The sequence below is a fragment of the Gastrolobium bilobum genome, unplaced genomic scaffold (genome assembly GCF_033153095.1).
Source record: "Gastrolobium bilobum isolate Gb01-03AN ecotype WA unplaced genomic scaffold, APGP_CSIRO_Gbil_v1 utg5107, whole genome shotgun sequence".
Classification (NCBI taxonomy): domain Eukaryota; kingdom Viridiplantae; phylum Streptophyta; class Magnoliopsida; order Fabales; family Fabaceae; genus Gastrolobium; species Gastrolobium bilobum.
Genome location: NW_026897630.1, coordinates 307,136 through 330,118, shown reverse-complemented (window position 1 = coordinate 330,118; position 22,983 = coordinate 307,136). Strand labels below are relative to the sequence as shown.

The window sequence follows — 22,983 nt, the reverse complement described above, 5'->3', positions numbered from 1 at the left end:
GTTATAATAGCCCTCACTAGTAGTTATGGATTTAATATTGAAGGATAAGTATAAAGAAAAAGAAATAAGTCAACTTTGGTGAAAAAGAGAGTTAAAATGATAGTAAAGTAGTAAAAATGCGGGTAAATAAAGTTATCCAAAAAGTGAAAGTAAATATAAAAAAGTGACTAGAAAAATATTCTAGTCCATAGGGTAAAGTTTGGTAATGAATGGAGGTGTGTAGATAGATAAGCTTATACGTAAACTCATTAATTGACTCAATTAAGTCACTATTCTCCTTCTTCTACGTTTCATCCGACGACAGTAAGGGAAAGAAAGAACGGAGATTTTGGTTTTAAATCTTCCAAAATTCATAACTTGAGCTAGAGACCTCCAAATCTCTCCGTTCCAAAGCCAAACCTGTGAGAAATTTCGAGAGGAACCTATTGGTACCAATATTTCTGGGTGGGGTTCACTGTAGAGAGAGATCTTCTCCCCCAAAGATTTCGAATTTCATGGAAAAGATAGATTTTGATGGAGCTTGAGGCCACGGGAGCTTAGGAACTCATCTCTCCTTTGTTCTAGAGTGCATTGTGGTAAGAAATTCCCTTCCTTTTCATGTTTTTATGAAGATTGAATTTAGGTTTTCATTTTGAAAATTTGTTTTGATTGAACATGTTAGAGCTTGATTCAAGTTTAGCTCATGTTGAGAAAAGTGTTTAGATGAGAATTTTAACGGTGAAAATGTATTTGAAAAAAATTAAAGATAACGTATTTTTGAATAGTGTCGTATACGTGAATAATGACGTATACATGAATAGTACTGTAGAGAGGAACAATACTGTATATATATGAATTAATGAATCTTGGATTAAAGGTGTGTGATAAGCTTGAATTTGATGGACTAAAGCATTGGAATCATGAAGTTGGCATGATTTCTTGTATGTGCCTCTTAGCCATTTTCAAAGGAAGTATGTGCTATGAGTTACTGTTTTACAAAGCGAGCATAATTTTATGCGTGGAATAATATTTTAAGGTGTATAGACCTTCGCTTTGGTGAAATAAAAAAGAAAATAAGGTAGCTCCTTTGTATGGCCTTAAAATGAGTTTTGGCCATTTTCAAAGGAAGTATATGTGCGGAGATATTGTTTCGCAAAGTAAGAACACTTATATGTGTAAAATAATTTATATAGGTGGCTAAGCTTGGGTTTAGGCACTAGACAAAGAGAAATCTTATAGCTCCTTTGTAATGGGCATTCTGCCTTAAATTGGGAAAAATAGGCTTTTAGGTGGTAAGAGGAGTAATGAGTGTTCTAAAGGCCTTTTGGGACTATCCTAAGACTAAGTGAACATGTGGAATTTTGTAGGGATTTGTTGAACAAAGAACCACCCACTCATGACTTAATATGATTAAGTAAAAAGAAAATAAACAATAAAGTATGTGTCTTGTATATTTACATGGCATTATATCATTTTATTGAGTTTTGTGTTGAATTCCTTCTCTAGGTGTGCCTAGAGACTGTGAACGTTTGGATTCTCGTGGAGCAAGATAAATAGCTTGTTCTTCAAGTAAGCAAATTGTAAAGCTCCAAGAGGTAAGCTCTATGTTTATGGGGTTTGCTCCTACTTTGTGTTCCGCCATAGTGTACTGACTGTGGTCAGGTTGTATGATATGTATGAGATATATGATATAGATGCATTCATATAGAGCTATATGATAATATCATATGTTTTGTTTTGATGTATTTACTTTGATATGTGTTAATATGATATGTTTTGTTATGATATGACTTCTGTAATATGATTTCTGTAACAATATCTGGCCATTGATTGTATAGTACCCGGATGTTCGCTTTGGGGTCCTCCCTCGGGACTGATGGTGTACGCCTCTGATATGTTCTGGTTCCGCTTTGGGGTCCTCCCTCGGGAACACGTGCGTTGATTTCCGCTTAGGGTCCTCCCTTGGGAATGACTGCGTACGCCTCTGATAGGTTCTGGTTCCGCTTTGGGGTCCTCCCTCGGGAACACGTGCGTTGATTTCCGCTTGGGGTCCTCCCTTGGGAATGACTGCGTACGCCTCTGATATGTTCTGGTTCCGCTTTGGGGTCCTCCCTCGGGAACACGTGCGTTGATTTCCGCTTGGGGTCCTCCCTTCGGAATGACTGCGTACGCCTCTGATATGTTCTGGTTCCGCTTGGGGTCCTCCCTTGGGAACACGTGCGTTGATTTCCGCTTGGGGTCCTCCCTTGGGAATAACTGCGTACGTTTCTGATAAGATATGTGTATATGTTTTGTTTAGTTATGATATTTGATTATATGACATGTTTTATGGGATATGTATGATGATTTTGTAAATGATATTTGTTACGTACGTTGATTTCCGCTTGGGGTCATCCCTTGGGAACGATTGCGTACGTCTCTGATATAACACGTTTGTTCTGATATGAGTATTGTGATGATTTTTGTAAAAGATATTTGTTACGTGCGTTGATTTTCGCTTGGGGTCATCCATTGGGAATGACTGCGTTTGTCTTTGATAAGATATGTATATATGCTTTGTTCAGTTATGATAATTGCTTATATGATGTTTTGTATATTATGTATCTGACTGTCATGCAGGAAGTGAGCCCAGGGTATGGAGGGTTTTCCATAAACCTGGAGTTTACTAGAGATTCGTTTCTAACCCCGTTTGGGGATATGATTTCAGGAACACAGTTAATTGAAGAGCCTCATGGGACCAGGACACTAACCGTGGCTAGAGGTACTAGTATGAGGATGTGGAGTTCTGGGTGGTCGGATGCTACTATTTGTTTTAGACGTATTTTTGGAAAAGATGTATTGTTGCATAGTGTTCATATTCGATACATGTACATTTATGTATTCAGGCATGATGATATGACTATGTAGTATTCAGTTATGTTATGTATTGGATTGCATGCTATTAGATTTGTGGCACGGAGCCAAGTTCAGCATGCGCCCATAGATGGGTATCTGAGTATATTTGCATGACTGGTACTTCTGGAAATATATATTGTTTAAACTGTCTATCAGGAACTCTTGAGAGTGGGATTGGAAAGTCCCCAGTTGTCCGATTTACAGAGGTTACTCTGTTCGATTTTCGTCTCCGTAAAATAAGAATTAAATTAGAAGAAGTATGCAATGTGATATGTCATGTGAAAAAGGATTAAAGAAAAAGAAAAAGTTAGTTCTTATTTTCGTAAGTTAAGTCTTCCGCTGTTTCTGTTAAGTATTATATGCATGTTAATTGAACCGGCTCGAGGTTGGGGATGTTACAGATGTTATCACATGCAATGCCATTATGACATGGCAAGGAGACATGGAATTCTTCCAGAAGTTTCTCAATTAAAGATGTTCATTTATTCCATTTGTTTCTCATTCTTTGCTTTGTCTTTATTTTGACAAGATAAGTATTATATTTTTGTGCTTCACACCTCTTGAACCATCAAGAAATTTCCCATCTTAGTGACTGAATTTCATGAATAGAGCTGTTCTGTACTGTTGCGTGCTATTTGATTCTTTAATAATTCTGTCATCATTGTAGGCTTATAGCTACATGCATATGTATGCACATGAGCATGTCTGGTATTGCATACGTACTTGTTCAATGTAGCCTAAATTAAAGTCTACCCTGAATTAAAAAACCCCCAAGGGTAGCTCAGTTGGTAGCTGAGCTCCCAAGGGATTGCTTGGTGCAGGGATCAAACCCTGCCTCAAGACGGGCCGTACCCCGAGGGCATGGTGCCCGGAGAAGGTTGAATGGGGATACCTCCTGGCAATGTACCAAAAAAAAAAAAAAGTCTACCCAATGTGATGCAAGACTAACTAGCTCATTTATAAAAGCCAAAGTTGCCTGCTGTTCCAATCCCTGAAGTGCAGGTTCTTCAGCCACTACTGCAGAAATCAGAGTTGTCTGCAATACCAAAGCTGCCTTAGTACCTGAAATTCCTAAGTCAGAGTTGCATGCTGTGACAGAGCCAGAGGTGCCTGAAGTTCCTGAAAATCCTAATGCCCACCAAGCCACTACTTCTTAAACTAGTATTTTGCTCTAGTAACTGGTACTGTTTAGTGTGTGTATTATTTATGATTTGTTGTCTTCTCGGTGTCTCTATTGGTGTTTCATTTGTACTTTATTTATCATTAAATTACGTCTCTTGTTCAGTTTTTAGTTTGTTCTAGTCAATTTTACTGGAGCATATTGATTATGATCAGTAATGTATCATAAATTTCATATCTTCTGGTTCAATAAAATATTGAATTTCTAAATCCTGTGATTTTGGATGCAGAAATTCCTTCCAATATAGCCAAATTAAACCATGGCATATAAATAATTGTTAATTTCATTTGTTTTTCTCTTCAGATAGGTAATAAGAGTTGTAGGATTCATTCATTATCGATATACCATGCAGGAATTATCTAGTATCCATTGTCATCATAGCTTGTATTTGTTTACATTCTTTCAAACTAAACATCAGTTGACTTTCCAAATGTAGGACAATGTATTGAATGCATTTCAATCAAAACGTTCTTGTAATTTCAGCTTCCCAATTAGAGTTCACCTGTCTGTATAACAAGATGATGAATAATTTTGATCCCAGAATTTTAAGAACCCCCCATACATAGGACAAGTTGCTTCTAGTTTCATTGTCATTTCGGCAAAAAGCACAAAGTTTTACTTGTACAAGTTAATGTTATCTTATTAGGTACATGTTAAATGTGTTATTGAAATATTTCATTAGAAAAAGTTAACCATTAATGATAAAAATTTAATCAGTAATATTTCTCGAATAAGATTATTTTTGTGATGGTAGATAGTAAACTGCAATAGTATAATTAATAGGAATGGCATCTGTATAGAACAAATATTACATCTCTCACATTAGTTCTGTAAGATTTGCGGAACTGCCAATTATTTTTGGATTATATTATTCTCATGTTGCATGAGAATAATATAACTTTCTATAGACCCATCGATTTTTGTGTCTTTTTTTAATAAATAATGGGGCCCACTCCATTACTATATCTACAACATGAGATAATATATCTCTTATTCCATGAGAGTAATATAACCCATTATTTTTACCGAAAACGTGAAATTCCTTGGAGTGTAACGGATCTTTTATAACCTATATAATGTAATAAGTAATCCACAGCAAATATATCTAGCTAAAGCTAACGAATCTAGCTCTGTATAGCAGACAAGAACCTGATATAGGCTGGTGTACATGTGGCTCTATGTAAGTTTAAAATATTTGTCACGATAACTTCTACAAAGACCACATGTACTCTGTAGATTGAAGTTATCCATAATGGGACACCTCACTTTGTTCTTGTGGTTTATTTACATACTGGCATCATTCTGCGGATTGGAATCTCCAATATGACAAAATGTTTCATCCTCTCATCTGGTAAAAGAAAAACTAGTGCCAACGAGGTCTTATCTTAAGTTTGTTGTTGATGTTAGTGGTTCATCCTCCACCAAGTCACTTTTACCCTCTTCAACTCTAGCGCTTACACTTTCAATGCAGACATTATTGAAAAAATAAGACAAACTAAGCAAGAACTTGTTCGGCACCCGTGATTCAATCATGTGAGTGGAATCCAATGTATGAATTGGGTGTGGTCGAGATATCACAGAGGCATTGCATGCTATTATCATATTTTGAGTGGATCGCATTATTGAGCAACAGAGCGAGGGCATTATATCACATATATATAGTAAAGCAATAACAACATTTTTTTTTTTTTTACAAGAGCAATAACAACATTTTAGTTGCTAGAGAGATATAATATAAAATTATTGAAGGTACATCACTTATTAGCTTGAATTTTTAAGTTGATTTGATTGCTTTACATAGTACTAAAGTTTATGTGACCATGAGGTTATGAATTTGATTCCACTGTCTCCACTTTTTAGTGGAATTAAATTAATACAAGATAAAAAAAAAAAAATTGAGTCTGTGAAATATCCGCACTTCAAACTCAAAGGTGAGATGGTAAAACCATCAATGGACCTTCACTTGCCGGTTTAAGCTATCAGATGAGATGATTGTTTATCATTACTAAATCTAGTTATTGTTTATCACTACTAAATCTAGTTATTTAATGAATTGCATGTTTAAAGTTTATAAGCTTGTGATGAATGGTATTACTGACATTTGAGAGGCTACTCTGTATTATAGTTATATTTACTTGACATGTGTAAAGGTAAGAAGTTGAACAAACCATATATATTGTTATGACAGCTTATCCTCATTCCTCAACACGAGAGCATTTTCGGTATACTCGGTGTACCTATGACTTTCATTCAAAAATTAACACTTGGATTAATTTTTTTTTTCATATACACATCACAGAAAATATCCCATTTTAATTGGCCCGTTACACCAAATCAATGTGCGACGGATGTACCTAAAATATTTCGCCTCAATACCTATCCATGTGTTGCCTATAAAAGCTCACAGATAACATCTCAAGGTCATTACCTCAAAACATACCAAAACCATTTGCATAGACACTGGTTCAGAAGCTCTTGTCATCTGCTACCTCCAAAAATGGGTTCCAACAGTTTCTCATCATTCATTTTACCACTTGTGCTTCTAACTTTTTCATTAATGACTAGTGACACTAAGGTTGCAGAGGCACGCAACCTGCTACGACCAGCATTGTCATTGCCAAAAGTACACGAAGTTTCCAAAGTTGAGTTGCCTCCACTACCTGATCTGCCACTGCCACCACTTCCAAAGCCAGAATTACCTCCACTGCCACTGCCACCACTGCCACTTCCAAAGCCAGAATTACCTCCAGTGCCACTGCCACCACTGCCACTTCCAAAGCCAGAGTTACCTCCACTGCCACTGCCACCACTGACAAAGCCAGAGTTGCCTCCACTGCCAATGCTACCACTGCCACCACTTCCAAAGCCAGAGTTGCCTCCACTGCCAATGCTACCACTGCCACCACTGCCAAAGCCAGAGTTGCCTGCTGTTCCAATCCCTGGAGTTCCTTCAATTCCTGAACTTCCTAACATACCTGAAATTCCCAAGCCAGAGTTGCCTGCTGTGCCAAAGCCATAAGTACCTAAAGTTCCTGAACTACTACTCATTAAACTAGCATTTTGGTGTAGAAACTTGTACTGTTAAATGTCTCTATTATTTATAATTTGTTGTTGTCATCTTAGCTGGCTTTATTGGGGTTTCATTTGTACTTTATATATCGTTAAATTACATGTTATGTTCAGTTTTTAGGCTGTTTGAGTCAATTTTACTACAGCATATTATTGGTTGTGATCTGCATGTATCAAACTTTCTTATCTTCCAGTTCAATACAATCTTGAATTTCTTAATACTGTGATTTTGGAAGCAGAAATTTCTTCCAATATGACCTAATTCAGCTATGGCTTATATTTTTTTTTTTAGATACCAACTGGTGTCCGAAGTCCTAACAATATTAACAAGTCAAACTAATTTGATTTCGGGTTTGAATCTCTCTAGTCTTTCACGAGTTAGGGCTCTCTTGAATTAAATCCATTATTCTTTGCGCAGGTCAAATTCTAAAATCTAACTGAATTTCCGTGAAATCAACAACTTTTGGATAGCTTATATATTTTTTAACTCCATCTTTTTATCAGATATATAAGTGTTGTACGATTCATTCATTATCTACAGACCTCGCGGGAATTATCTAGTATAAATTGTCATCATGGCTTTGTATTTGTCAACATTCTTTCAAATTCAGATATGTTTATGTTCTTTTAGCTCCATCTCTTCAGATAGGCAAGAGTTGTAGGATTTACTCATTATCTACTGGTCATGTAGGAATTATCTAGAATTCTAGCATTCATTATCTACGAGTCTTTTATGGTTTCATTGTCATTTTGCAAAAAAGCACAACTTTTACTTGTCAACTTAACCTTAAGGTTGCATCTTAGGTACAAGAGGCATGGCATTTCAGGATTGATATTTTTCTTCTTCTAATGAATAGTATATTGAGAATATTTCATTTGCTGAGACAGTTAAAACCATTCGCAACGGAATTCAAAACAATAATATTTTTATCTCAATAATATCACATCTGGTTCGTTAGTTTCACAAAGTTTACAATCTCCGAGTATTCCACGGAAAACATGAAAATTCTTGGAATGTAACAGATCTTTTATCATATATATATATAGAGATCAATTTAACAAGTATTTTACAATAAATATAACTAGTTAACGAATCTGCCCTATGTATAGCAGATAATAACCTCAAATACTTGTGGCTCTGAGCTTAAAATATTTATCATGGTAACTTCTACAATAGCCACATATATTTTGTACTTGTCCAGCTGTCCATAAAGAGACAACCTTAACTTGTTCTTGTGATTACATTTACATGCCAACCTATTTATGTGGATTCGAGCCTCCAATACAACAGAATGTTTTGTCTTGAAAGAAACATCAATTGGTACCATTAGAAATTTAAAAGGTAAAACACCAGGCCAGTCTGGAAGAAACACCAGTTGGTCCCATTTGATTTGATATTTAAGGAACAGTGACCAAAGTTTTGGCAAATTTTTTATTCAAATGTCACAAACGGTACTTTTTATCATACTGTCACACGTCGAAGTTCGTTACTACTGGTAACGAACTTCGTCGCTTATGATTTCGTGACACGTGACCATATTACATATCAAATTCGCTACCATTGATAGCGAAACTTAGTCCAATTAGCTTTTTCTTATGAAAGTGTGTCATGTGTCATAAAATTATTGGCGAACGAAGTTTGCTACCAATTGTAACGAATTTCATCGCACGACAGTCTAGCAAAAAGTATATTTTGGATAAAAAATTTACCAAAGAGTATCACTTTGTTCGATGTTCCGATATTTAATCAATAGACAAATTCCAATATTTTTTTTTCCTGTAAATGTTCTAAAAGTTGGACTACCGAACACATTGTAAACCCACAAGTAAAAGTCTATTTTTCCCTCTTCTAAATTAATCAAAAGAAAAAAAAGTTGGGTGTCCTACTTTGGAATCTCCAATGTTAAACTAGCCAACCACCACCAACACAGTAATCCAACTGCGTAATATGCTGTCTAAGGAAGTTTAGCTAACATGAAGAAAACTCAGAGTCTTGGCCACAAAGGTTTGCACTCATTCACTATAAAAGGCATGCTACTAGACTCTGGAATATGCACACAAGCACAAAAGCAAAAGTCCTCAAAGACAATCACTTTCTACAAAGCAAAGTCTTTAGCCATGGCCTCATACAATTGCTTCATGTTGGCTTTTTTCCTTGCTATTTCCTTCTCAAGCATGGACATTGGCCTAGCAGCTCGCCATCTTCTACAGGCAACTCCAATTACACCACCTAATCTGCCAAAACCAACATTGCCACCATTGCCTCCAATGCCAACATTGCCTCAGGGTAATGTTCCACCTTTGCCTACTATCCCATCTCTGCCACAACCATCTATGCCTTCTCTTCCTACCATCCCCACTATTCCAACTGTCCCACAGTTCGCTCTGCCACCACTTCTTGCCAATTCTCTGCCAAACTTTCCCACAATCCCAACCACTATTCCCTCTATCCCATTCCTGTCTCCACCACCTTCAACCACCACCCCCTGAATGAAGCTACTCTGCTTATAAGTTGGATTACTACTAATCTTTGGAGTTTGGTTCTGGCTTTCAGTGATTTGCTGCTTCTTACTATGTTTGATATACTAGACATATAGATTATATTATACATTGTTCATTTCTCGTTGGGGAATGTTACTTTTAATTTTTCTTTTTTTCTTTATCCTTGTGTGCATGGGATCATTGCTGCTGCTTTTTTTCGTTACTTCATGTACTTGGAGACCTATTGTTATAGAATACACTATAATAAATAAAACATTTTGTCTTTCATATATAGGGCAATATGACTCTCCTGTTCCTGTTTCCGAAGTTGCTAAGCTCCAATCGAGTTATTTTTATTTGGAGGGTGACATAATTTGACAATATATAAACACAAGGTTAAATAGATTTGAGTACATAATAATCTAACTTGTATTGGTGGATATGTATTTATTTTCTTTAAACCGTAACTAACTCCACCCAATTATATTCCCACCGATTATGATTCAGAGATTATACGAGTAATGGAAAGAGTACATAACGAAATTGAATTAAAAGATACCAAATGTTATTAAACAAGTACCAATAAGTGGTTCAAGGGTGCCGGAAATATCAAAATCACTATAAAATAACTTTTGTCATTTAGGGGCATGTTTGATGCATAGTATAGGATAAGGTCTGATAGTATAAGATCTGATAGTATAAGGCCTGATTGTATAAGACCTGATTGAATTTTAATACTATCAAGCGTTTGACACGGTATTGTATAAAATAATATATTGTATAAGATAATATCATCTAGTATTTGGTAATGCACTGTATAATACTATATATGATAAAAATAAATATTTTTAATAAAAATATCCTTTAATAAAGAATTTATATAATTCTTCAAAAAATGTCATATGATATTAATTTTTATAAAAATTTATTGATCAGTGTGTCCAAAATATAAATTAATTTTTATAAAAATAAAAATATTCAATATTTTAAAAATTAATATATTGAAAAATAAATTTTTATTTTAATAGATTAATATTAAAATAATATATTAATTTTTGAGAATTACATTGGTCAACGATGTTAATACATCAATCTCTTATCAGGTCTTATCCCTCACCCTTAGGTCGGATTAAGTTATACATCGTTTTGATGTATTAAGGGATTATGCTGTATAAACTTATACTATACGGTGGTCACACCAAACAACTAAAAATATCATAACGTATAATATAAGCTTATACTATCATGCCTTATACGTCACACCAAAGAGGCCCTTAATTATTTTTGGTATACATGTACCCTTTTCTTAGTTTGTAGTTAGTATACATTATCGGGTGCCTTTTATTTGATAGAAGAAATTAAAAAAACAATGATGACGGGACAACAATAGTTGCCCGAGGTTAAAATAGTCACTTTAAATTTGGGTGACATAAATAATAGACAATGTAGGAAGAAACATTAAGCATATACTAATCATTTAACCATAAAAAAAAGTTATCCCTTCAGAGAGGGGTCACCAGCCTACGAAAGTGGGGAAGTTGCTCCACCTGCTTAAAATTTTAGGCTCTTTGATCCATTTTTTTTGTTTTTTGAGGTTTTAATATATAAATATAGTATTTGACTCAGTATTTATCAATGGAGGTCATTTAGTGATGCAAGGGGACCCAGTATCATTGAGTGCTGCGACCCTCTCCCGCATCACTCACACATTTTAATAGAAAATAAAATATGTCAAATAAGGTGTCATTGCATAGATTTCAAAAAGTTATGTGAAATAAAAAAAAAATCATCTAATTTGGATATCTGAGTCAAAAGTTATGACCTTCCGAAATTTTACGGTAACGGAACTAACGAGATTGTACCACTTGACACAATCCTATAAGTGTCGAAGGAGAGGGGCATCGCTCAATTGAAAAAAAAGAAAGAATGTGTGAGTGACATGGAGGAGGGTCGCGACACTCAATGATGGTGGATCCCCCCTCCATCTCTAAACAACCCCCGTTGATAAATATCGTGAATCAAATAACAGATTAAAAAATTAAAAGGATAAAAACCCCAAATAGGTCAAAGAGCTAAAATTTTATAATGTTAATATATGCTTAATTTGTGACATTACTTCTATTAATTTTGTAAGTTGCTCCCAATTGAGTTAGTAAAATTTTGATTGAGAAAATTAATGATAGTGTTATATAACAAGATACAAAACAATTATAGCTTATGTATTTTTAGAAGTAATAAGTTATATAAAAAGTAAGCATAATATATATATATATATATATATATTAATGTTTCTTATGCTGTAAGAGGTAATTTTTTCTCCTAAGCACATATAAAAGTATGTGGGGTTAATATTTTTTTCTCTATCTCTTCTCTTGATATGATCCCACGATGGGCCCACACACTTTTATGCTATGAAGCACCGACACTTCAAAGACCTTGACGTGTCGTGTCCGACACTTTCCGATACTCTCCGACACTTCGACACTCTCCGACACTTCAACACGCATTGTAGAAACTCAAAAAATAGTTCAAAGGTTGCATTGCGTTGTGTTTTTAGTTCCAACTATAATAGATTTGTTGGATTACGATTATAATTTTATTGAGTTTAATATAAATATTTGAGATATTTTATGTTTCTTTGCAAATTAATGGGTATTATAAGTTTAACTTTATTTTTTGTTAAATTATTGAATATTAAATATAATATACACTACATAAATAAAAAATATTATTTAATATCACAACGTGTCCTAACGTGTCGAAATCTAACAATTTTTAGAATTAACGTGTCGGAGTGTCGTATCGTGTCGTGTCACGTGTCCCGTGTCGGTATCAGTGCTACATAGCTTTTATGTGTATATGAGATAATTTTTATCTCTTACAACATAAGAAACATCAATCTCATATATGTAAATAGGGAAGGATCCTTTGACATCGGTGTCAAACTAAAAGGTTTGACACCAAATCTTAACCGTTAATTTTGTGAATCGCACGGTTATAATTTATTGAGTCACACTTGTTAATTAATTATTAATTTCTAATAAATTATAATCGTTATATTGATGAAAATTAACTGTTGAGATTTGATATCAAATTTTTTAATTTGACACCTAAATTATAACTGTCAGATTAACAGAAATCAGCCGTTAGAGTTTGGTGTCAAAAGATCTTGTTCTGTATATGATTTGATTAATTTAAAATTTTATTTATAACATCTATAAAACTTGGTTAATTATTCAACATATATATAGATAAATGTAGATAGATAAACAACGGAAAAACTTCAAAAATCCTCCTATAAGTTTTTTTAATTATCACTTATCTTCCTCACAAATTTTTTGAATCATTTATACCCTTATTTAGATTTTTTTTATCACTTACCCCCTTGACTTAAAGTTTTTTTTATCACTTGTAAATGATAAAAAAACTTTAAGCCAAGAAGGTAAATGATTCAAAATTTTGAAGAGGGGATAAATGATTATAAGTAAAGTTACAGGAGTTTTTTTGAAGTTTTTCCATAAACAAATAGATAAATAGGTGGATAAATAAGTTGAGCTATGTACCCTGAATTTGCATATTTCAAATCTGCTAGACTTTTGTTTTAAGTTGAACTGTTGAAGTGGGTGCAAGTGAAGTGAGACATAAACCATTTAAGATAAACCGGAATCCTCATTCCCAGGCTGTAAATAATCTTTCCAGAAAGCCTAATAGCCAAGGGTTTTGAAAGTTTGTATTAGGTGATGTGTCCCACCATATATAAAAATAATCTTTTGAGATGATAGCACATGAATTTTACACAGTTTTAAAATTCCTGTACAGGATTGATAATTTGCCTTTCAGAAGATCTACCATGTATTTGAAGTTTTATATCGGGTCTTCTTCTTTTCTTTTTTTTCCAGAAAATAGTATAAAAATCATCTCCTGTAATGAACAATGCATTTATGGTGGTGAAATGAACTTTCTTTGGTGGTAAAAACCTCAAAGGAGGTAATGGCAGTTGTACGAGTTTGCCTATAGTGTGACCAGGGGCGGAGCCAGGATTGAAGGGGAGGGGGGCAAAATTAATTTTTTTGTCTTACATAATATTATTATTTTTTTGTATCTATTGACCTCGTACGAACTCATTTAGATAATTTTTTATCAAAATATTAACATTTAACAATATTTGAAAGACTGAAAAAATATACTATTGGTCGGGTCCAACAGACATAAAAAATAGTTTAAAGAAATAATTAAAAAAAAATGTCTTAACTAAAACAATGTTTTTAACTACATTTTTCTAAAATAATAAAATAAAAGACTGCAATATAATTGTCCCAAAAAATTAATCTTTTAAGTTAGAGCAAACTCATTTTCTCTATGAAACCACTACACAAAGAGAAATGCAAATGAAAATAGAGCAAAAGAGTGACAAAACAGCCAAAGCTTTCATTAACCAAAACATAGCATATGAAAATAAAAAAGAAAATGCAGAAAAAGTTACACATAACGCATACACATTAGATGAACTAGAGGTAGATTTCAACTTGGATCTCAAATCAGAACTTTCTAAAGAAGCACATTTAACAGTAATAACAGTACTATGTTTGACCTTCAACTGCAATAAATTTTTTTTTCAATTTTTTTTAGGTGGGGGGAGGGTGGTGGCCGCCCAGCCTAACCTCTCTCTGTCTCCGCCCCGAGTGTGACTGTGAAACGCCATTGGTAAAAGGTGACGTCTGGAAATATTTATAAACAAAGAAGCACTTTGTTCAGTTTATTATTGTACCCCCCTCCTCTCTCTTATTTTTCTCTCCGGGCTCTTCTCTTTTTTCTCTCTCTCTCTCTGTTACATACAAAAATAGGAGTTGGTCATCCTACATTTGAATATTTGGAGCTATAACTAAATAATAGCCAACCACCTAATTAGTCCAACATAATAAAATGGTTTATTCAAACACAGGAAGGTGAACTAACTAAAAGATTGCTAAGGATTTTTTAGGTTCTCCAAAGTAGAACTGAATCCATACTGGTTGGCCAAATGTCATTCCCATCTCTCTAGCTCTATATAAGACCAAGCACTATCGTTTAGTGTCTCATACAATCTCAAAGCAAAGTCCCGGTTTGAACATCCCATTTGCACATTTCGCAATCTTGCAATATATTCAGCAATGGCCTCAGGCAAATCCTTCATCATAGCTTTTCTTCTTGCTTTGACCTTCTCAAGCATGAGCTTGACCATAGCAGCTCGCCATCTTTTGCAAACAACTACACCAGCTGCACCAAGTTTGCCGGGCATTCCCATTTTGCCTAAACCAACATTGCCACCTATGCCTTCAATTCCAACATTGCCTCAGGCCAATGTTCCTCCATTTCCCACTATCCCATCTCTGCCACAGCCTACCCTGCCATCTCTGCCTAAGCCCACTTTGCCTCCACTTCCTAGCATCCCTACCATTCCAACAGTCCCACAGGTCAACCTTCCTCCATTATCAGCCACTTCATTCCCCAACATTCCCTCAATCCCCACTATCCCTTCCATGCCACCTTCAACCTCCAGCCCTTAAAAACTTTAAAGTGGTGTTTGGTTGGGAGCTTTTCAGCGGATATCTATCTTTCTCAAGTATGACTTTTAGAAACACCATGTTTGTTTCAACGTTTTTCACCAAAAACTCATCTATCCAATTTGTCTGGATTTATGAGAAACATAGATATCCGCACTATTTAGAAACCCAATTTGAAGGTGAAATTTTTCGGAAAACCGGTTATCTGGCTTTTAATGCACTGTTGCTTTCATAAAGCTACTTAATTTTTCCAGTAAAGTTTTTCCCACCAAACAACTTTTTTTTACATTTTTCTATCTATCTCACTTTATCTATCTTTCCAATCATTTCTCCATCTATCTCATTTTCCTACTATTCCAAAAAAATTTCCTGAACCAAACGCCCCCTAAGTTTGTTCATCCTGGGCTCGCTAGCCTCTGGCTTGGTATCTCTGCCAAGTTATCATTGTATCTGTGTTGTTTGGTGTGAAAAATAGTGCATTTTCTTTTTAATTCATGAGTTTCTTGCTATTGCTTGTAAAGTTGTACTTCTTATGTTATAGATTGTGACTGATTTATACAATTATGATGTTCCTCCTTTTAAACTCTTCTAACATCCTCCTTAGCCCTCTAATTATATTTATATCACGGAGAGTATTTCACTTGAACCCTTGGGTTCTAGACTTCTGGCTTAGCTCAAGTACTATACCAGGTAATGAGTAAGAGTAGTTCCCTAAGAAAAAGTAGCAAAGCACTTTTTGTTTTTTTTAATCAGTAAAGAAAGACTTAAGTATTTCAAAACGAGAAATTATGAACTATTTTCTTTTTGGATACAGTAGAATGAATAAAAGAAAAACAGGCAAAAAGAAGATAAAACTAACTACGGACCCCATCTGGACATTAGAAAAATTCAGTTGTTCATAATATTTTACAGAAATTATGAACTACTAATCATAAAATCTGGTGTTTCGTCTGATAAAAGTGAACTGTAACAACAATGATACCTCCACACTACTTTTGCCGAACAAATTGAAACGAATGAAGAAATATGACACTATTGTCATACGAAGCATGCCGTGCGTGTACCATATTGCAGCACTTATATAGGGAAATTGCACAAATTCCATTACCTGGAAACACACACCATGAACTTGAACAAGAAAATTAACCATGAAAAAAAGGTTTAAAAAATTATATGTATCCTTGCATAATTTTGGAGCAGGCAACAGAAAAGCTATGGTAAACTACAGAACATCTGTGCTTGGAAAAAGAATGTGTTTGTTAATTATTATCATAACATTGGATGCCCTCCCACAAGTAATGTAGTTCAGAGTAATAAATTGTTATGCAACAAGAAGTTCAACAGCCAGAAAACTTCAGGCACCAACATTGCCCGATTTAGTAACGGAGTAGCCAGAGTATAGGTTGCCCTCACCAATGATTAAAATTCCAGACATCCCTTTAATTCCCACACCACAATAACCAATCCTTGAGGATGATTTTGTACAATCAACTATGCTCCTAAGCAGTGGCAGAGCCACTTGTTACTCAGGTGGTGCCTTGCCTTAAAAATGATACAACCTTAGTACTGGTTGAGTTTTTAAAAATAATACAACCTTAGTACCGGCTGAATTCTACTTGGTTGGATCTTTTGGCACCGGCTGAGTTTTACTTTTGACTCTGTCACTGCTCCTAAGCAGATATATGTAGCATAATCCATGTTGGAATGCATGAATATGCAGCAAAATAAAGGTTCATGCACAAGCCTTCCCATCATGTTATTTACTTTGTTTTCTATCCTTTGATTGAGTGAAGATGCCATATAGCACCTTGTAATGGAGCATCATATGTTTCCCCTTGCTTTCGTGCAAAATGTATGATGCATGTAAGGATACCTTTTTCTCTAAATTGCTAGCAATCATGAGTGATTGTTTTAGTTCACCTAAAAAAAAGGCTATTCTAGTTCATGTTTGCTACTCCAAATTTAAGATGGAACAGTGATCAAAACCAGTAAAAAGAGAGAGCAAAAAAGACTAATATGTTTAACACACGCCTCTAAATATTGAAGTTTTAGTTGGCAAAAGCCACAAACTCTGCTTTCATCAATATTAAGTCATACAAACTGACCTAACAGATCAAATCAACAAAACAGAAATCCATCAAACTTGTGTCTTGGATACATGATAAAATTCAAAGTATCTAGCTGGCTTCATATTTCGGGTCTGCTGTGACCAAGTGATATGCTATAACCAAAGCAAAAATGAGGATGCCAAGATAGTTGGCAATAAATCCCAAAGCTTGATCATCAATCATCTTTTACTTCCTGGGGAAGGCAAGAAAAAGTACATTAAACACAACCATAATTTCATATATCCCGATATCAAATTATCATTCTTGCCGAATCAAAATCCACAAATAAACACAACATCCCTTACAAAATTTTATCTTTACAAAATAAATAATATTAGTGATAAAAAAGTACATAAATGAAGTCTCTGTAAATATTATTCAGAAAAAACAATATAAATAAACCTCGTACATTAAACACCAACAACTTTGTCATCATATTTCTCAACCATTAATTCAAAATTCAGAAACCTTGGCTCCGTAGCTAGCTAGCTACCTCCTGGATCAAACAATGCACAAATTTGTCCAAAACCATCCACCCACCCACAAAAGATTGTTTCTTTTCCCTTTTAGCAACAAAATCATCAAAACCATTCACATTGCTTACACTTTACAAAACATAGAATAAATCAGATAACGTGATGTAACACTCATGAATCGATATATAATCACTGTAAAGTGTAAACGAATTCCCAAAACATTGATTGCACTGAAAATATTAAAAAAAAGAAAAAAACTAGCAGATACAAAGAATGAAATATAAAAATAATAATAATAATAAACGGGCATAAAAGAGAAATTGACCTTGTGAGTCCTTGAATGAGAATGAACTTGTGTGTGAGATCGGAAACACAGAGGAGAGAGAGTGTAGTACCAAACCTTTAAAAACAAAAAGCCATGGTGACTTGACCCGGTGTTTAAGGCGAGCTTATTAACGACGTCGTTTCCGTGCTGAAGTTTTAAGGAACCAAAAATATAGTGTGGCTGCTGGGATTCGAGCCCAGGTCTCCACGGCCACAACGTGGAATTCTTACCACTAAACTACAGCCACATTCATGTTAGGTGGTGGTCCATATATATTTAAAATACTGAAAGATCTGTTTTTTTAATTCATTTGAGGCTCCATATTATGTTAGAAAAATTGGTCAATCATTGACCCAAAATAGAGAGAGATGTTTCAAAACTTGAGTCGGGTCTGTGTTGATTCGTTTTCTGTCAAGCTAAATTTCATCAATAATAAGAAGAATTGCAAGTATATTATCATATTATACTTGCAGATTATCTAATATCGAACAGTTTTAACGTGTGATTGCTTCATTTGCAATATGGTAAATCCATTCCACGAAAATATTTCAGGAAAGAGGGACATGAGTGACTTGATTCTATTATTAAATAATGAAATATAAATTGAAAGCTTGGGTTCTTTTATAATCTTTCGCTTCAGTTACCCGACCATCTCTTTGCTATTGCTATTAAATGATAGATTGACTGAAAATAGGCCAGAATAGATTAGGTTTTGTCCTAAAAGTAATAATTATTTTTTAGCATATAAGGTCTTACACTCGAAATAGAAAAAAACACGATATTCTGGCATGTTAATTTTAACAAAAAAATATTAGGACATTTTTTAGTATATTAAGACACATTTTGATATTAATTAATATTTTTAATTTGTATAGTGTATATTATATTTAATATTCAATAATTTAACAAAAAATAAAGTTAAACTTCTAATACCCATCAATTTTGTAAAGAAATATAAAATATCACAAATATTTATATTGAACTCAATAAAATGATATCGTAATCTAATAAATCTAATAGTTGAAATTAAAAACGCAATACAATACAACCTTTGAACCATTTTTTAGATCTCTATGCATGTTGAAGTGTCGAAATATTAAAAAGTTTTTTGAAATTTCAGTGCATCGGAACTCTACATCACTCCCCCAAGAGGCAAAATACTAAAAAAATAAAATAAAATAAAAAAGCCTTTTTTATTTATAGCTATAGTAAGCCTTTTATTTACAGCGCTATGGTATCAAAATAGCAAAAACAGCACCATGGAAAAGGAATACAAACTGGCACTACTCATGGCACACGCAGTTCTTCTTAAGGTGCAAATTCAAACACCGAAACACAAGAAAGAAGCTAGCTAACCATGTAATGTAACACTTAACACTAATTCAACCCCACCATTGGTGTACTGCAACTCCCTCATCCCTCAACCTTCCATACAAAGCCAAGCACTCCCAATATGCTCTTTCACTCTTCTTTTCCATCCCCTTCTGCCACCATTCATTCTTGCACTCTAAGAAAAGTTCATCCACCAATAAGATTGTCCTTTTCTCTATCATCTCCTCCACTACCTCTGCTTCTGCTTTAATTACAACATAATCTTCTTCCTTCACATGCTTTGATAACCAACCAGAAACATCAATATGGGGCACCATCCGGTTTTCTGGTGCAACCACGAGGCTGAAAATCTCGAATTTTGTACTCTTCTTTGGGTAGTTCTGCTCGAACCATTGTATTACACCCTTGTTTTCCTTAGGCAAGCCTACACTAATGAAGACTCTTCGATTGTAAACTTCAAGAGAATCACCCAACAAGTCAGGTAGATACTTGATCTTCTTCAAGTAGTTCTTTGATTTGAGGAAAGCCTGTCTCGGTGGCTCCAAGAGTACATCTTCAAGACCATTCAATGCCACTGTCTTGGAGTCTGTTGCCAATTGGCAAAGCTTTCTCTTTGGTGAAGAATCTACCAACTTAATGGCTGCGCCAATTTTCCTCAAAGCAACAATGATAGAGCCATATCGCCTAAGGTAAACTACTCTATAATTAGATTGTTTTCTGAAAGCTGCATTTGATGGTTCAACGCCTAACGGGAGAGCCACCATGCCATTAATTTTAAGAATGCGATCAACAAACTCAGCATCTCCAGAGCTGGAAATGAACACAAAATCATAAGACTCACCAAAGAACAAGCTCTTTCTCTCCAAATCAAAGTCCGTGACCGTGTCAATCTCGTTGTTATTGAACGAAGCAATACCCCCAAATCCATTGGGAGGGTTCACAATGAGAGTCTTATCATCCTTCTTGAGGTGGCCTTCATCAGCCAAATCATGGAGAATCGAATTCAACAGCTCCATATTGATAGACCCAGAAGCAGACTCAAATTTTGAAACATATGAATGGGGACTTGATGAGAATCCCCTGAGAATGGTTCCCAAAAAAGGCAACGCTACAAGAACCATAGCCAAAAAGAGGGACCGAGACAAAATGCGCAAAACCTGTGCATCGGGAATCCTAATTACGAGAACAGTCTCGGGATTCAGAGCAATTGTTCCTCCAAGCAAATGCTTCTTCATCTTGCTCATTTTATTGGCTTTATACCCACGACCCAATTCCATTCACCACCTTCGGTTTCTAGCCCAACGAGCGAAACCCTTTTTGGTGTGGCCAAAATGGAGACGACCCAGATACAGAAAAGTGAAGATGATCGCGAAGACGAAGAAAAACAATGCCAGGGATCTGGAAAGGTGGGAACTTTAGCCACTGCAAAACCTAGCAGCGGTGTGGTTTCCACCCACAAGAGTGACACGGTTGATTCTCATTCTACACCATAACAGCATCAACGCCATCGTCCTCTGTACCTCCATTGCACGTTTTTTGTAGCGCAGCTCAGATCAGATCGATGGTGTTCACCCAATTGTTGTCATATGAAACTCAAAGGCACCACCAGAATGAGGAAGAGAAATAAGAAAGTGAGGGTGGAAGAAGAAGAAGAAGAAGAAGAAGGAAGTGTGTGACTCTGAAAGTGAAATAGAGATGGATTTTTATACAGGAGACAGAAGCGGGTAACAATGGATGGTGTGGGAGGGGAAGATGAGTTGTGCATTGTCCTTAGCGAGGTACTATGTTTAGCACTTTATGTCGCGTGATGGCAGTGTTATATACTTACAACTTCCAACAGCATCCACGTACACATCAGTTATATTTAGGATTCATGAGCTTGGGATCAGACCAAAAAAACAACACAACAGGATTCATAATTAATGTTGTAGTGTAGTTTGATATTATGTTGAATAATTTTTTATTTTTTTGTTTTTATTAATCTTTGAAGTTTGGTGAAACAGAACCGGATATCATTGACCACAAAACCATGAAAGCAGATGTGTGGTTAAGCTGCTCTGCCCCTTGTGGGCCGTGTCATTGAATTTGCAGATAAATGTCTCTGTAATAAAAGCAATGGGAAAAATAAAAATAAAAACATAAAATCCTATTTCTGCTGTCAAGTTTCTTTTTAATAAAAGAGTAACGGCTTATTTTAATAAAAATAAAATAAAATAAAATAAATATATATTTATTATTATTGAGAAATCTAAGTGTGACTGAATGAAATTCCGTTAAGAATGGAATAGTGAGCATTGAAAATACCTATGTACCTAATACTTTAAAATTTTAAGTTTGATTATAGTATCTAATCTCACTTAATGTTATTGCTCACTTAGTCTATTAATATCATATCAAATTTTTTCTGTATAAATCTTAAGACTAAGGAACAAAATTGATAGTTTATGTGATTAAAAGACTAACAAATTTATATCAATATATGATTGAATAATTACATTCACTTTTCACAATTGAGCAGCAAAATTAATGTTCTTTTAGGCCTTTTGACAAAAATATTCCCACGAGCATTGCACTTAGACTGACCTTTCGGTATTGTCAGTATGTCACAACTAAGGGGTCCATCTATTTAGGATTTGAATTTTGATATTCACTCTAAGAATACAACCCATCTTACCGTTACACCCAACTATTGCCGCTATCTACGTAGAATCGATACCGACACAGGACACGTATTACGATATGATACGATATTTTGACACATTAATTCTAAAAAATAATAAATTTTGACACGTCAGAACACATTTTGATATTAAATAATATTTTAAATTTATGTTTCAATAATTTAACAAAAAAATAAAACTAAATTTATAATATTCATCAATTTTGCAAAGAAACATAAGATATCCCAAATATTTATATTAAATTCAATAAAATGATAATCGTAATCCAACGAATTTAATAGTTAGAACTTAAAACTCAACGTAACGCAACTTTTGAACCTTCTTTTAGATTTCTATAACGCGTGTTAGAGTGTCGGAGAATGTTGAAGTGTCAGAGAGTATCAAACACGACACGTCAAAATTTTTGAATTGTCAGTGCTTCATAAGTTGCTACTCATTTCTACCTAAGGCTTAATGAGCCTCCTAATGAAAAAAATACTTTTAACATTAATTCTATTAAGAAAGTATTAATTATTTGATTTGAATAAATTAAAAAAGATTGGAGAAACATAAGAATTTAAAAATTTAATGCAGTAAAAAATGATTTCAAAATGATTTTTTCTATTAAGCTTAAAATTTACTGGATATAAAATATTAATATGGCACTTATGAATAAATTTCTCATGATTACTTTTTTTTGGTAGTGAACCTCTCAAATTTTTTATATTTATTTATTCAATTGAAATTTCCAAATATACTTTTTGTTCCTGATGCTTATTTTTTATTTTTATTTTTGTATCGGCTTATTTTTTAATTTAGTTATTATATGAAATTTATTTTCAATTTAATAAATATATATATAGAAAATTTTAATTTCGTCGTTATCGTTTACTATCATTGTAACCACATGAGATTAACATGAAATTACTATAAAG

At 34.4% G+C, this 22,983-nt stretch overlaps 5 protein-coding genes, 1 long non-coding RNA gene and 1 other non-coding gene across 7 annotated transcripts; 4 read left to right on the top strand and 3 right to left on the bottom strand.

Annotated features, from left to right (window-relative positions):
* Positions 1 to 292: 292 nt before the first annotated feature.
* LOC133308794 (uncharacterized) lies at positions 293 to 3,641 on the top strand. Its single transcript, XR_009751225.1, has 3 exons — positions 293 to 575; positions 1,486 to 1,574; positions 2,687 to 3,641. It is a non-coding gene; the product is annotated as an uncharacterized LOC133308794 (long non-coding RNA).
* A 2,854-nt stretch (positions 3,642 to 6,495) lies between these two features.
* LOC133308792 (protein PELPK1-like) lies at positions 6,496 to 7,347 on the top strand. Its single transcript, XM_061509494.1, has one exon. The coding sequence runs from the start codon at positions 6,552 to 6,554 to the stop codon at positions 7,071 to 7,073; it is 522 nt and encodes a 173-aa protein (XP_061365478.1). The 5' UTR covers positions 6,496 to 6,551; the 3' UTR covers positions 7,074 to 7,347.
* Positions 7,348 to 9,221: 1,874 nt separating this feature from the next.
* Positions 9,222 to 9,681, top strand: LOC133308798 (protein PELPK1-like). The gene has a single exon (XM_061509503.1). It carries the CDS (start codon positions 9,242 to 9,244, stop codon positions 9,611 to 9,613), a length of 372 nt encoding a protein of 123 aa, XP_061365487.1. The 5' UTR covers positions 9,222 to 9,241; the 3' UTR covers positions 9,614 to 9,681.
* A 5,073-nt stretch (positions 9,682 to 14,754) lies between these two features.
* LOC133308799 (protein PELPK1-like) lies at positions 14,755 to 15,150 on the top strand. Its single transcript, XM_061509504.1, has one exon. The coding sequence runs from the start codon at positions 14,755 to 14,757 to the stop codon at positions 15,148 to 15,150; it is 396 nt and encodes a 131-aa protein (XP_061365488.1).
* Positions 15,151 to 16,018: 868 nt separating this feature from the next.
* Positions 16,019 to 17,444, bottom strand: LOC133308795 (dolichyl-diphosphooligosaccharide--protein glycosyltransferase subunit 4A). Its single transcript, XM_061509499.1, has 2 exons — positions 17,253 to 17,444; positions 16,019 to 16,255 (listed from the first exon to the last, which is right to left on the bottom strand). Exon 1 carries the CDS (start codon positions 17,436 to 17,438, stop codon positions 17,325 to 17,327), a length of 114 nt encoding a protein of 37 aa, XP_061365483.1. The 5' UTR covers positions 17,439 to 17,444; the 3' UTR covers positions 16,019 to 16,255; positions 17,253 to 17,324.
* Positions 17,445 to 18,231: 787 nt separating this feature from the next.
* On the bottom strand, positions 18,232 to 18,303 carry TRNAH-GUG (transfer RNA histidin (anticodon GUG)). The gene has a single exon. It is a non-coding gene; the product is annotated as a tRNA-His (tRNA).
* A 1,135-nt stretch (positions 18,304 to 19,438) lies between these two features.
* Positions 19,439 to 20,632, bottom strand: LOC133308784 (uncharacterized). The gene has a single exon (XM_061509484.1). It carries the CDS (start codon positions 20,630 to 20,632, stop codon positions 19,439 to 19,441), a length of 1,194 nt encoding a protein of 397 aa, XP_061365468.1.
* Positions 20,633 to 22,983: the final 2,351 nt, after the last annotated feature.